The 15,765-nt window shown below is 38.4% G+C and overlaps 1 protein-coding gene and 2 non-coding genes across 3 annotated transcripts; all 3 read right to left on the reverse strand.

Moving 5' to 3' along the window:
* Nucleotides 1–670: 670 nt before the first annotated feature.
* Nucleotides 671–15,764, reverse strand: gnl3 (G protein nucleolar 3). The gene is made up of 15 exons (XM_060835135.1): nt 15,706–15,764; nt 15,539–15,597; nt 9,924–10,067; nt 9,210–9,317; nt 9,048–9,110; nt 6,674–6,809; nt 6,463–6,566; nt 5,629–5,770; nt 5,292–5,379; nt 4,574–4,751; nt 4,170–4,312; nt 3,642–3,778; nt 3,142–3,290; nt 1,429–1,531; nt 671–968 (listed from the first exon to the last, which is right to left on the reverse strand). The coding sequence occupies exons 1-15, from the start codon at nt 15,716–15,718 to the stop codon at nt 844–846; spliced, it is 1,692 nt and encodes a 563-aa protein (XP_060691118.1). The 5' UTR covers nt 15,719–15,764; the 3' UTR covers nt 671–843.
* On the reverse strand, nt 4,395–4,471 carry LOC132822506 (small nucleolar RNA SNORD19). Its single transcript, XR_009645459.1, has one exon. It is a non-coding gene; the product is annotated as a small nucleolar RNA SNORD19 (small nucleolar RNA).
* LOC132822507 (small nucleolar RNA SNORD19) lies at nt 4,843–4,914 on the reverse strand. Its single transcript, XR_009645460.1, has one exon. It is a non-coding gene; the product is annotated as a small nucleolar RNA SNORD19 (small nucleolar RNA).
* Nucleotide 15,765: the final 1 nt, after the last annotated feature.

Raw genomic sequence — 15,765 nt, forward strand, 5'->3', positions numbered from 1 at the left:
AGGGAGAAAGAAAACAAGGAAAAGAGAGTGTTCATTCTGAAATTGTCAAATGGAGTCCTGAAGGCCATGGGGTTCCTACGCAGAAGATAATGTTCCTCCAGCTTGCGCTGAGCTTTGCTGAACACTTACAGGCCTGACACCGCAATGTGGTCATGGAGCATATTAAAGTGACAGGCAACTGGAAGCAGAGGGTCATTTTTAGAGCATAGGCCATGTACAGGAGACCCCATTATGAGCAATTAAAGTAAACTAAATTGAATCAAGTGCAGTTAAGTTTCACCTGAGGGTAGAAGTAACTTGTCAAGTGTTCCTTTTTACTGGGCCTGCAGTGACTGCTCTATAATAAACAAACCCTGTTTGAGTTATCCTGTAGGTACTACTATAACATACAAGGCGTTCACCAAGTATGATCTTGGTAAAATTCCCCTGATTAACAATCTCCATGATTTAGGAACCTGCTGTAACTTAACTCTTCTGATCTAAGGTGCCATATTTTTAAAGGGAGGGATCAATACCAAGTTTCACTGAATTATATCATGTTTAGGAGTTTTTTTTTAAAAAATAGAATCCCTATGCAGTGTGGAAACTGGCGAAATCACATTTTAAAGTTCATTGAAGGGTTAATAGGGAGGGTTAAGTTTCATCTATATGAATACTATATCAAAAGCTATAATCCACACAGTTATTTAATGTCTTAAATCCAATATATATTTTACAAGTTATAATACAATTTGCTTTTTTACACTTAAATCTCCACAGTTAAAAAATTGTAGAAGTTATTGTTTTAGATTTAAACTGTACAGTCCCAATGTTCTGTTACTTCAGCCATTAGGCATCCTGGCCTTAACTAATTGGCACTGGTGACAAATCCTCAACATAATCTGTGTTGAAGTCATAGGCATCCTCCACTGGTGTTTCACAAGATGGATCTACATAGATAGGTGTTTGGATAGGGTCAGCTATTTTCTCTGAAAAAAGGTAAGAAAAAAATTGCTATTAAAATGGAGCCATCTTACCTGATTATAACTTGGACAATGCATTATTATTTATTTAAAAGTTACCTCTGTCATGCAAACAATTTCAAAGTTTAAGATACATTTACACCTCAAAAGGAAATGTACAATAGGTTCAATACACACAATCACTTGTGTAAAATAAAGGTAAAACAAACATTTTATTAACTAACACCTGTGGGTTCAGGAGTTCGCTGGTTGATCAAGATCTCTAAACCCCACACTAAGTAATAGAAAGGAGGCTGGGATGTGCACTTCACTATTATACTTTATTTGCAGCATAAATCACTTAAGTAATATACTACACTGCCTTAAGTAAAAAACTTGTCAGTCTTCTCAATCACCTGGACTACTTGGATAGCAGTTAGTAATTGCATGCAATTATCAATTTAAAAAAAAAAATTGAATAACCAACCTGATTCCAGTTTATTTTTCATTCGCTTTATTTGCAACGTTTTGGCTGTTGTGTATCCCTCTGCTTTCGCCTTTTCATTTTTATCTTTTTCAAAATGTGCTGCCTAGGAAGATATTTGAAATATCTAATACTGCTTAAAGTGCAATAGAATTTAATATTCCATTTTCACTAGTTGTTCTTGTATATCATTACATTTAGTTCAGTTAGTACCTGTAGCAAGTTTGATCTTTTTCTGCAGTTGTGATTTTCCCCCTATTTAAGCAGGCATACCTATGAACAAGATCTGAACTCAGCATATCCTGCTGCTGTCAGAAACAATAATAATCCAGAAAAGATCTGTGCTATCTGCTTTGTCCTTCCTCCCATCACAAGTGCAACCTGAAACATGTAATATCTGATGTTAGAGTAACAGCCCTTCACAAGCCCCAAATCAGTGGCAGTGGTTCAGCAGTTAGCACAGGATTGATTCCACTCTTGGACAACTATGTGGAGTTTGTACACACTGTCTGCGTGGGTGGTCTGGTTTTCTCTCGCAGTCCAAAGATGTGGGGGTTAGGTGGATTGGGCAAACTAAATTTCCCGTGGTGTTCAGGGTATGCAGGTTAGGTGGATTAGCCATGGTAAATACAGGGTTAAAGGGATAGGGTAGGGATGGCACGGCATTCATGACTGAATGTTCTGCTTCCACACTCTAGGATTTCTAAGAAGTATTCTTCAAGCCCAAAATCCTGGAACTGCCATCCCAGGAAATCTAATCAAATTCAAACAAAATTTGGAATATCATTCTACCTCATCCAGTATTCTGTGCAACATGTTTTCAATCATGCAGAAATCATGGAAATGGTTAAGAGTATGCTGGAAGATGGTAGACTGGATGACTTTTTTTTTGTTAAATTACTATCACAACTACAGAGATTGCAATTCACCAATAGATAAAATCAGACAGATACTTTATCTAAAAGGAACAGTGAACTGAATGGCGTATTCCCATTACAGATATTCTTTAAAAATGTCCACAGTCAAGATAACATTGCAAGATAACTGCAAGACTCAATAATATAAGAAGCCAAACAACATTCCAAGCATTTGAACTATGTTTTATTATTTTAACCACCTGAATTGGAAGGGGACTAAATATCCTGGCAGGGGGATTTGCTAGAGCTGCTCAGGAGAATTTAAATAGTGTGGGACCCAGGAATTAGGAAGGAAAGAGATCAATCTGAGACTGGTACAATTGGTAAAGGGAGCGAGTCAAACAGTCAGGGTAAAGAGGAATAAAGTAGAAGACGGGTATATGAATAGGAAAGGTTTAGAGGGATATGGGCCACGTGCTGGCAAATGGACTAGATTAAGTTAGGAAAACTGGTCAGCATGGACAAATTGGACCAAAGGATCTGTTTCCATGCTGTACATCTGAATGACTACTCTAAATCCATATCAGAGTACTTTGAACTTTGTGCCAAATATAAACATGCACTAGTGGAAATAATTTTCTTGTATTCTTGCACCTGTATCAAACACTTCAAGCTTTTTCTTAAGGAGTAATATCATCAGGTATCAGTTTCAAACTCTGGTATGCTATAGAGGTGTTCACAAAAAAAAATCAATGATTCATCCCACGTAAACATACATAACTCATGTAGGGATCTCAAAGGGCAATTAAATAATTCTAGACTTCCAAAAGACTACCGCTTGAAATAGCAGTTAGCTTACCTCCGAATTTTCTTGGTCCACAGAATGGTTACCCTCATTCCTTTCCTGATTTTGCAATTTTTCTTCCACATTAGCCCCTGTAATTAGTCCATTGGTCGATCCTGTAGATTGGAATAATATACTGCTGGCCATATTAGGGCATCTAACACCTGGACAGAAGGGGATGAGAAAGATACAGATTATTTGAGAGCCGGAAATCAACAACAGATAGAAACAGATCTGCATTATGTTTACTGACATTACGCTTTAATTCCAAATGCCTCTCTGATTAAAGTTCCTGCTTCAATTATCAACTCTAATCCCTCGGTCAGCAAGTTTCTTTTGCCTTGTATAAATATCAAACTTTTATATCTTTTAAACAATCATTGAAAATCAATGTAACATGGTGCATCCCATAAATTTAATCTGTACATCAATGAACTTGTCCAAGTAATTAATTCATACTGAACCAAATTTAACATTAAAGCTAATGCATTAATTTAGACAAATTCATTAATTACCTTTGAGTGCATTTTCATTGTGATTATTTAGTTCTCCAGAATTAAAGCCTCGTTTTGCTTCTTCCACAAGTTTTGGAGTGATGTAATTGGGTAGCTTATGTTTTTCTGGTGGAACTGTATGGTAACTGACTTTAGCTCTTAAGAGGAATAGAAAGAAAGCTTCCAATTTGTACATTATCCAAAGGCATCCACTATACACTTTGTTGCAGAGCATTAAATAAAAAGTAATTCTATCACAGAAAATTTGCATTTGTTTGAATTATTAATACAAATACAATCATTCCCCCTGTACTCTCGGGGGGATGCGTTGTAAAACCTACCACAGAAGCCCAAAACCACGGACAGGTGCAAACCCATTCATTTAAATGGGAAATGTACCTTCCCGGCAGCTTCCTGGTCCCTGGTTTTGGAACGTAAGCCGCAGGTAACAAACCGCGGAAACTGGACCCATGGATAGGGGGTCACCCTGAAATAGGCAATCTTCAATCTTACACAATAGTTCAAAAATAGGAACTGAATTTTAATTACCCACTCCAATCATAAAGGATCAACTTGGCTGTTTTCTCAATGTCAGGGATCCCTCCTTTCTTCAATATGCTTCGTTTCTGAGCCAGCAATGTTAAAAATTCCAGAGATGTTCGGAAATTTGGGACATTATACTGCAACATGACCTATTGTGGTGATATGATATACACATGTTAGCTAAAACTTTATTACACAATAATTCCAACACTTAAGTGACCCAAGAAGCCATATCACAGTGAGATCAGAGTTGGATCTTTAGCAGTCAAACATACACTTTCTGACCATTTAAATTATCCTCATTTCTCACTCAAATATAAATTTGGATTTCAGACAGAAAAACATGATTCATTTAATATGGAACTTCAAAAAAAAATGCAAGACAACCCAGGGAAAGCAGGATTCAGTACCTGCTGTTTATTGCAATTCTTCAGAATGGGCTCCACAACAGATGTGGGATTTTCCAGTGCTTCAATATCCACGATGTTCCTCAAGGACAAGGCAACAGCAGAATTTGATGCAGAAGCAATAATACTTGGACTGTCCAATATTTTGATCTGCTTATCAATAAGTACCTCCTGTATGCACCTGCAAGATTATGCAATTATTAACACCTACCATGACACAGTCACTAGTCAAAAACAGATTTTTATCCAAAGACAATAAGGGAGGTCATATGCCACTGAGTGAAATCAGAGTTGGATCTTTTACAGTCATGGACATCAGGCAATGAAAGTTGTCCTCATTTTTCACTCATTCCTTCCTTAACACAAATAACCTTAAATTGTTTGCTGATCAAATATTCTAGTTTTTCCAATGGCCATCTGGCAATTTTTTTCCCCAATTGGAATATTGATATTTCAATATTGTTCGAAGTGAATAGGTTAATGGTTTGTGTTAAACCAATCCTTCTCTGGTAAATGGCTGAGATTAATTCAAAATCATAACATGCCTGGAACAAAATCACTGAAATCTCCCAAATTATACTAAACAAAAACAGTTCCTTTTTTAAAAAAATCTTTAAATATAATAAAGGAATAGCTCAAGAATAAGCGTGCAAGTTAGTCACACATTATCGGTCAGCAGTTTTATCTAAACATGTTACTATCCCAACTTTAGCCTTCTTACTTTGTAAGACCTCTTACTTGTCCCACGTTGCAAGCTCTCAATTTTTTCAAACTATTAATAATACTGCTTTTCCCTACATTTGGAAAACCTGAAAGAAAAAGATATAATTCATAAAGAACAAAGATATTGATTTTACTGGCATGTATATAAGATTGCTGAATCAATTAATCTATTTTGAACATCATTGGATAGGCAAGGAATGGAAGAATATTTTGTAATTGGTAATTTTGCAAAGCCAAATGCATTAGCGGCTCATTTTGCAGGAGTTTCACTTGGAAACATTCAAATTCAATATCAGACTACAGCTTATAAACAAAAGTATAATGCAAGCACTCACCTACTACACCAACTTTAATGCTTGTTAGATTTCGCTTTTTGCAGTAGCCGAGAAGCAATTTTATAAAACTTTCATCACCAGCACAGGTATTTCCATGTGATATCTCTATATTGGTATTCAGTTTAGAATTTCTTTTCTGTGCCTGTTTAAAATAATTTTAAAAAAGTTTAATTTTGAAAAAATTGATCTAGAATTGACAAATAAATTTCTAACTATGTCGTTTACTGCACTGATGTTAGTAAACATTTCTCAGTGGCACAAAGTAGAAGTTTACACCATTTTGTCAAGAGGTGGGCTGTTCCCTAAAATGTCCATATGTTAGCTTCCTAACTTCAACTGAAATATCTAGGTGACTTGGGAGTGCAAGCAAGCCACTTTTCCATAATATGGGTTCTGGAGAAAGGTGCACAGATGTGTGCTAACCTAAGGCTGCAGATAACTTGGATGTACAAACACAAAGCTATGAATAAATAACAAACATAACATGTACAGGGATGCCAGAGAATATGCAAATGACGTAAAGGTAACCTTTGCTACACAAATTACACAACTGAACAAGTACTGTCAAGATATTTCATCAAAACTTTAATACTCTTATTGCAATATGGTTGTGGATTATCCACATGTTAATCTTTATGAAGCAGCAATATTTTGACAATTTACAAAATTCTTCAAAACATGGACATTTAAGAACTGGTTAGAAGAAAATGCGATGAAAAACAATTGTATGAAATCAGAGTCGGATCTTCTACCTCAAATACATTAGCGTTAAACCAACTCAATCAGCTAGTTAACATTTAATTGGATTTATTGCATTCGTTTTGGGAAACATACCATTGTTCTGTCTTGCAACTGTGCAGATGATTTAAAAACGACAACAGGAAATTCATTTTCCAAATATCTTAGCCATTTCTCTGTATTCTCCTTAGGCACCAAATCTAAACAATAAAGAACAGGAATTTCTACTTGGTAAATGATATGGTTTTGAAGACATTATGACCCCTCCAGATTTCAATTTGCAGTCATTATTATTAAGTCGCCTTACCTATCTTGTTTAAAACAAGGACAAGTTGCTTCTTCCCCTCTGATTGTAAGACTGCCTGCTCCACTTGAGGACATCTATAACCAAGAGGATCCCTGGCATCTAGCACTTCCAGAACCACATCTGAGGTATCGAGCACCTAATGAAATAGGAAGCACACCAAAACCAACATTTCAGCGATGAAACTAAAGGACAGTTCTCCAGTGCTTAAATCACTGCTTTATTATTAGAAATCTAGAAACCAACAGGAGTAGCTGTTTGACCCCCATCAAGCCCACTCCATTACTCAACAACTGTGGATTGAGATAGAGGATCAATACCACAATACTGATGTCTCCCCATACAGAATTATACAGTACAGATGTAGTCCATCAAGTCCTCACTGACAATGAACTACTCTAAATCTACATTAGTCTTGAATGTTATGACACTTCAAGTGCTCACCCAAGTATTTTTTTTTCAAGAGGTTGAGAGGTTTCCCACCTCATCTACTCTCCCAGACAGTGCATTCCACATTCCCACCAGACTCTAGGAGAAATAATTTTTCCTCAAATCCCCTCTACATCTTTGGCTTTTCACTTTAAAATTACGCCCCCTCATTGACACTCAGCTTTCTCTGCTCTAAATAAAACAACCAAAGCTCATCCAGACTGTTTTCACAGCCACACGGTTCCAGTGCAAACATCTTTCCATAGTGTAGTGAGTAGGACTGCACACTGTACTCCAGCTTTGCCCTAACCAAAGTGTTAAATAGCTCCAACAACTTTCCTGCTCTTATAATCCAAGCCACGACTGATAATGGTAATTGTTCCATATGCCTTAACTGCTCTAAAAACCTGTCCTTCTGAGATTTCTTTGTGGAGATGGATACCAAAATTCCTCAGAGCTCCCTAGTGTCCTGACATTCATGAGGACTCCCTTGTCATGTTACTTCTTCCAAAGTGCATTGTTTTACACAGTCACCTGTTATATTCCATCTGCCCAGCTGACCCAACCAAATGAAATCCCCTGCAACCTTTGTATCATTCATAAATTTACCACCACCCATCCCACTCATAACATAAGGGACCCACCACTGATCCTACAATACACCAGCCTTAGTCATACAAAAAACTTTATATCCCTTTGTCACCTAACACTAAGCCAATTTTGGACGCAATTTGCTGAAGCACACTTCATCCCATGTGTTTTTAACTTCTTTAGAAATCTCCCATGTGGGATCTGTCAAAGGCTTTGCTGAAATCCATATCAACTAGCTGGTCACCTCCTCGAAAAATTCTTATTTGTTAGGCATGACTTCCCTCTGATAAAGCCCAATCAGCCCAATATCTCATGCAACAAACCTGCCACCTGACATGACCATCAGTTTAAAACCATAACCACCCATGGATATATTGCATTTTTATTCCAATCTGAATTTTTTTCAAAACAGCACCAAATGATTGAATTAGCAAATTCAACAGCATTCTGAAGAGTGAAATGACATACCGGAGAAGGTGCCACAGAATCTTCAAAGAATTAGGCTTCAACAAGGGGAAAATGCCCTAGAAATGGAACTGTAATTTCCTGGGAGTTTTCAGACTGAATATGAGAGGAGAAATGACACCAGTCTGGCCAAGAGATGTGTTTTGTGCCTTTCCCTTTCTAGTTTACTTAAAGAAAATGGGTTAAAAGCTAGTTCACTCTGCTCGATGGGTTAGTGAGCTGAGGTACTTACTGTAGTAACTTGGATTTGAGAGCTGGCATGAAGCCTTAAAAGAACTAGACAAAAACATTTTTAACTAACCTACAACACCAATACTCCCGAAATCGAATCTTCCAGTATCAGCATCTCACCGTCTATTATAAGTGACGAAGAACATAAAACATAAGAGCAGAAGACACTCAGCCCACAGCTTGCTCTGCCATTCAATGGGATCATAACATTCTGATAATTCTCAACTTCACTTTCCTGCCTTTCCCCCAAAACCCTTGATTCACTTTGTGATTAAAAATCTGTCTCAGCCTTGGATACACTTAATGGCCCAGCCTCAAAAGCCCACTGTGGTAGAGTAATTTCACAGATTTACAACATCCAGAGAATAAATTCCTCCTCATATCCATCGTGAGTGCGTGACCCCCCCAATTCTGAGATTATGGTTCTCAAGTAATCCACAAGCAGGTGGAAAACCTTTACATGCCTACCCTACTAAGTCCTCTTAGCATCTTGTATAAGGTTGCCTTGACTGGTCTTTTACAACTCACTTTTTTTAACCCATTTCTAATTTATTTACTATTGTAATACTATTTTAGTCACTTATAACCTCAATCTTTGTAATTCAAAAAGGCCTGATTAAATCAATTCAACCATGTATTCACTCAAAAAGCACAGACTGACCTTATTCAACTCGCTGCATGGAGATTTTCCTGAGCTTTTATTCTCCAAATTGGCCAACTTTTTCTGTTTAAAAAGTAGAATTTTCAAAAAGTAGCATATTAAAATTCATGAAGTTTATATATACTCAACACTACAAGCTTAAGCATTTGGACAAGTGTATACCTTCTGTTGCTTTTCATTTATTTCTGGGTCTTTTTTAGCTTCAAGTTTCCTTTTCTTTGCAACTTCCTCTTGTCTGGCAAGCTTCTGCTTTTGCTTCAGTTCTTCAAGCTAAAGTAGTAAGTCTAAGAAGTCAACATGGTTGTAAAGGCATCTAAAACAGTTGAGTTACCTATCTTATGTTTTAGTAACTTAATTCAAATTTGCTGCTTAATTGTGTTTGTGGATTTATCTTCCATTTCTAAAATCAGCATTCACATTTAGAAAATCACAACTACATTACATATAAAATACTTGTTATACGAAAAGCATATTATTCTTAACACTAAATTAACATCGGACACACCCAACAGTAGTCTGTTTTTCCTTTTACTATTGCTTCGTACAAGATACTCAACGGTTCGTTATATAAAAAAAATCTAATACTGTCCACGACAAACTAAAAAGCAAAAACACAAGCTCTCTGCATATTCAAATACCCTCTCTTTTCCCAGCTTTCTGCAAATACACTAGACAGCAGACCAGATAACTTCAGGTTAGATACTCGATCACATTTTGAGTTTGAAGAATTTACATAATATTTCGAACTGTCAGCCATCTCAAATTATGCTACAGAAAATGCAAAAGTCACTCAGTGAAAGTGGAACAGAAGCTTGTTGTGTGCATATAAAGTACCATTGAATACCAACAATTTGTACATAAGCAGAGCCCTCTTACACTTTGTTTCCTTTGTTCAGCCTCTCGAAGAACTGCTTCTTTAAATGGAGCACTATTAGGCACACCAGGATCCTTGCGAGATTTTTTACTTTTATTTCCCCGTTTCTTTGCTTCTTTTCGTACTTTCCGCTTATGTTCACGAATCTATGATTAAATTGAAATATTAACAATGCTGCTGAAACCAGAATCCAGTTAAATGGGTCGTTCAATTCAGAGAAAATACAAACAACATATAATGATTTCTGAATGTAACCAGTGAATCTGCACTGCACTCCTCAGTTGGATTGATCATTTCCAAGCTCCAAAATCTATCATTGTACAAAGTGCTCCAGGTACAGACTAAACTAGGCCTAAACGGAGTTATCTACAGGCCCCAAACAGTAGTCTGGATGTAGGGTGTAAGTTGAATCAGGAGTTGAAATTGGCTTGTTGCAAAGGTATTACTACAGTTGTCATGGGGGTTTTCAACATGAAGGTAGATTGGGAGAATCAGGATGGTACTGGACCCCAAGAAAGGGAGTTTGTGGAGTGCGTCAGAGATGGATTCCTAGAACAGCTTGTACTGGAGCCTATCAGGGAGAAGGCAATTCTGGGTCTGATGTTGTATAACGAACTGGATTTGTTCAGGGACCTTGAAGTAAAGAAGCCATTAGGAGATAGTGACCATAATATGATAAGTTTTAATCTGCAATTTGAGAGGGACAAGGGAGAATTGGAAGTGTCAGTATTGCAGTTGAACAAAGGGAACTATTGAGCTATGAGGAAGGAGCTGGCCAACATTCAATGGTTCAATACCCTAGCAAGAATGACAATGGAACAACAATAGCAGGTATTTCTGGATATAATGCAGAAGGTGCAGGATCAGTTCATTCCAAAGAGGAAGGTCCTAAGGGTAGGCAGGGGCGGCCGTGGCTGACTAGGGAAGTTAAGGAGTGTATGAAGATAAAAGAGGAAGTATAACATAAAGATGAGCGGGAAGCTGGAGGACTAGGAAACCTTTAAAGAGCAACAGAGGATAACTAAAAAGGCAAAACGCAGAGAAAAGAGGAACAAAGCCAAACTGGCCAAAAATATAATGGAGGATAGTGATAGTTTTAGATTATGTGAAAAGGAAAAAAAAGGTCAAGATTAAAATTGGGCCCTTTAAGACAGAAACAGGTGAATTTATTATGGTGAACAAGGAAATGGCAAAAGAGTTGAATAGGTACTTTGGATCTGTCTTCACTGGGGAAGACACCAGCAAACTCCCAGATGTAATAGTGGCTGAAGGACCTAGAGTATGGGTGAACTGAAGGATATTTATATTAGGCAGGAAATGGTTTTGGATAGACTGTTAGGTCTAATGGCTGATGTCCCTAGGACCTGATATTCTGCATCCCAAGGTACTTAAGAAGGTGGCTCTAGAAATCATGGATGCATTGGTTAACATTTCCCAATGTTCTATTGATTCAAGATCAGCTCCTGCGGATTGGAGGGTGGCTAATGTTGTCCCACTTTTCAAGAAGGGAGGGAGAGAGAAAACAGGGAATTATAAACCAGTTAGCCTGACGTCAGTGGTGGGAAGGATGCTGGAATCAATCATAAAACATGAAATTACGACTCATTTAGATAGCAATAACTGGACAGGTCAGAGTCAGCATGGATTTACGAAAGGGAAATCGTGCTTGACCAACCTTCTGGAATCTTTTTGAGGAGATAACTATGAAGATGGACAAGGGAGAGCCAGTGGATGTAGTGTACCTGGACTTTCAGAACACCTTTGATAAAGTACCACATAGGAGATTATTGAGCAAAATTAGGGCATATGGTACTGGGGGCAAAATACTGACTTGGATTGAAAATTGGCTGACTGACAGCAAGCAGAGTAGTGATAAACGGGTCCCTTTTGGAATGGCAGACGGTGACCAGTGGCACAAGGTTTGGTGCTGGGTCCGCAGCTGTTTACAATAATAATTAATGATATAGATGATGGCATTAAGAGTAATATTAGCAAATTTGCTGATGACACAAAGCTGGGTGGCAGGGTGAAATGTAAGGAGGATGTTATGAGAATACAGGGTGACTTGGACAGCTAGGTGAGTGGACGAATGCAGGGCAGATTCAGTTTAATGTGGATAAGTGTGTGGTTATCCACTTTGGTGGCAAGAACAGGAAGGCAGATTACTATCTAAATGGAGTCAAGTTAGGTAAAGGGGAAGTACAATGAGATCTAGGTGTTTGTACACCAGTCAACGAAAGCAAACATGCAGGTACAGCAGACAGTGAAAAAAACTAAGCATGCTGGCCTTCACAACAAGAGGAATGGAGTATAGGAGCAAAGAGGTATTTCTGCAGCTGTACAGGGCCCTGGTGAGACTGCATCTGGAGTACTGTGTACAGTTTTGGTCTCCAAATTTGAGGAAGGACATTCTGGCTATTGAGGGAATGCAGTGGAGGTTCAGGAGGTCAATTCTCAGAATGGCAGGACTATCATATGTTGAAAGATTGGAGCGACTGGGCTTGTATACCCTTGAGTTTAGAAGGATGAGAGGGGATCTGATTGAGACGTATAAGATTATTAAAGGATTGGACACTCTGGAGGCAGGAAGCATGTTTTCGCCGATGGGTAAGTCCAGAACCCGAGGACACAGTTCAAAAATAAGGGGTAGGCCATTTAGAACAGAGTTGAGGAGAAATGTCTTCACCCAGAGAGTGGTGGATATATGGAATGCTCTGCCTCAGAATGCAGAGGAGGCCAAGTCTCTGGATACTTTCAAGAAAGAGATGGATAGAGCTCTTAAAGATAGTGGAATCAAAGGTTATGGGGATAAAGCAGAAACAGGATACTGATTGTGGATGATCAGCCATGATCATAACAAATGGCGGTGCTGACTCAAAGGGCCGATTAGCCTACTCCTGCACCCATTGTCTATTGTATATCCATTGTTGCAATTTCCTCTGGATGAGAGTATTTTTCATGGTGCATCACAGGCTGACAGGTGACCTTATGGAGGCTTATAAAATCATGAAGGGCATGGATAGGGTGAAGTGTGTGTATACGAATCGCAAATTGAAGAGCATAAGTATAGGGTCGGGGGGAAATAATTTAAAAAGGGACCTAATGGGCAATTTCTTCGCTCAGAGGGTGATGCATGCAAGGAATGAACTGCCAGAGGAAGTGGTTGAGGCTGCTACAATTACAGCATTTAAAAGGGTTTAGATGGATATGAGCCAAATGCTGGCAAATGGGACTACATTCATTTAGGATATCTGGTTGCTATGGACGAGTTGGACTGAAGGGTCTGATCCCATGCTGTATGTCTCTATGACTTTTTGCAATTAAAATAGTATTTTTAAAATTCCAAGATGAATGGTCTCACACTTACCTACAATGCATGTAGCAGTTTTGTCAACAGCTCTCTCAACACCTCTAAAAAGGTTCAGATTTCACATGGAACAGTTTTGCACATGCACACTTTGTGAAACACCCAACCAGTAAAAATCACAGCACCCAAATAAGCCCAATAAATGCAAACTGGATAGGATGATGTCATCGACAGTACTGGCAGAGGTACTATGCATGCACATTTTTACATCCGTGTGCAGAACATTCTGGTGGAGTCAGTAAATATACTGTCCACTTACAACTTCTCCATTCTATAATTTTGCACTTTTTCTAACCTAATTAGAATGCCAATCATTCACAAACGTGATATGTTGCCATCAATTTTTATAAAATCATTAATAGAATGAACTGTTGAAGACCCAAGCACTGATATTTGTTGGCCTCGGTCATTTCCTTTCCAATCAAGCTTACAACTTCTATCTAGACATTTTCCAAAAGACTGTAGTTACTTGCTCAAAAGAATTAATTAGGCACAACCTATCCTTTAAAAATCGCACAGGTTTCCTCCGGGTGCTCCGGTTTACTCCCACAGTCCAAAAAATGTGCAGTTTAGGTGAATTGGCCATGCTAAATTGCCCGCAGTGTTAGGTGAAGGGGTAAATGTAGGGGAATGGGTCTGGGTGGGTCGCTCTTCAGAGGGTCGGTGTGGACTTGTTGGGCCGAAGGGCCTGTTTCTACACTAAGTAATCTAATATGCTGCTTAAATTGAGATAGATTACAGAACTGGGTGATACAGAGGGATATAGGTGTTTTGGTATATTAAATACACATTAAGCATATAGGTTATTAGGAAGGCAAATGGCATGTTGGTGGTCATTGCAAGGGGAATGAAACAAAAAGAGAATGTTTTGTTGCAGCTGTACATAACATTGGTGAGACCTCACTGGGAAAGCTGTACAATCTTGCTCTCCTTAGTTGAAAAAGTTGTTAGAAGCAGTTCAGTCACTATCCTTTCAGCAAAGCAGAGCCTGTCCTCATGGAGCTTAGAAGGACAAGGGATAATGTTACTGAAATATACAAGATACTGAGACAAACAAAGTGGAGAAACTCAGATCTGGTAGCACCTGTAGAGAGCAAAGCAGAGTCAGCATTTCAGATCCAGTGATCATTTGTCAGAACAAGGGTCAATGAACTTGAACATTGACTGCTTCTCTCTCTACAAATGCTGCCAGACCTGCTGGGTTTCTTCAGCATTTTGTGCGCACGCGTTTCAAATTTCCAAACTCCAGTTCTTTGTTTTTAAAATATTGCGGCTTCCCGATAGGGTGGATACTGAGTGGATGCATCATCCTGTGGAGAGGATCAGCAAGACAGACATAGTATAAGTCTAAGAGGTTCTTTTAAGTTAGATCTTTTTTCTGAGGGTGATTAGTGGGTGAAATCTCTTCCACTGGAGGTTGTGCCATTGAATTTATCCAAGGATGAATTAGAAAGATTGACATACAAGATTTATGGAGGCAGCCAAAGAAGTGGGGTTGAGACCCCCCAACATCAGTCATCGCTCTGCTGAATGGTAGAATAGCCTCAAAGGGGCCAAATAGCCTAGTCCTATTTCCTAGTCTTATGTTTCTTTAACACATTATTAAAAGTGGCCAAATTAGGGTGATTTTCTTCAAAAAGGCTGTAAATTCCTTGAAATATCAAATATGAGGTATAACTGCACAAAAAGAAATCATGCAGTGAATTACAAAGATGTTTCTGTTGTAATTTCAGTATACATGTGTTGATATTTAGTGGGCAAGGAACAGAAGTCTTACATATGTGAACTATATTCTTTTTATCAGCCTATCAACTTAACATAATGAAAAAGTTTTCCAGTACTCCAGCTTAAATCTGTATCCTTGACTTCTCAATCGTCATAAAATGAATTTTATTTGCTATCTTTTCATAGTCTAATCATCCAATATTCTTCTCTGGTCATTGAAAATTCTAAATAGTGTGATGTAAAAAACTGCAAAGTACTCAAGTTGTAGACTAGCAGCTTATAATAAATTGCTCTTGACTATATTATGTACTGTTCGCCATAAAGCCACGTGCTCCTATAAGTACTAACTTTGGTGATTGTGAAAGGGATTAGCACAGTTCAGAGTAGTTATATAAATACTTGCTGTTTGTTTAGCCACTTTCAATACCTCACGATCATGGTTACTATATCTCACAAGCTTTCCCAGAGGGAACCATGTGCCCAATGCTGGGGCCTCCACAACTCGTGGATTCCACCCTGACTCACCTTTCGCTGGATCTTAAATCGCTTGTGGCAGGTCAGACGCTTGCTCGCCTTTTTCAGCTCTGTGAGAAAAGCAACAAGAAGGACAATGAATCAAAACAAACTCCCGCGGATAAAATAAATAAGTATAACGAATTATAAAGGCCATAGCTCCACGTCAGGGCACTCACTGGGGCGCTTCATGCTGCCGGCTGAGAAAGGGGCAAGCCACGTGACAAAGTCCCAACCAA

The sequence above is a fragment of the Hemiscyllium ocellatum genome, chromosome 14 (assembly GCF_020745735.1).
Source record: "Hemiscyllium ocellatum isolate sHemOce1 chromosome 14, sHemOce1.pat.X.cur, whole genome shotgun sequence".
Taxonomy (NCBI): domain Eukaryota; kingdom Metazoa; phylum Chordata; class Chondrichthyes; order Orectolobiformes; family Hemiscylliidae; genus Hemiscyllium; species Hemiscyllium ocellatum.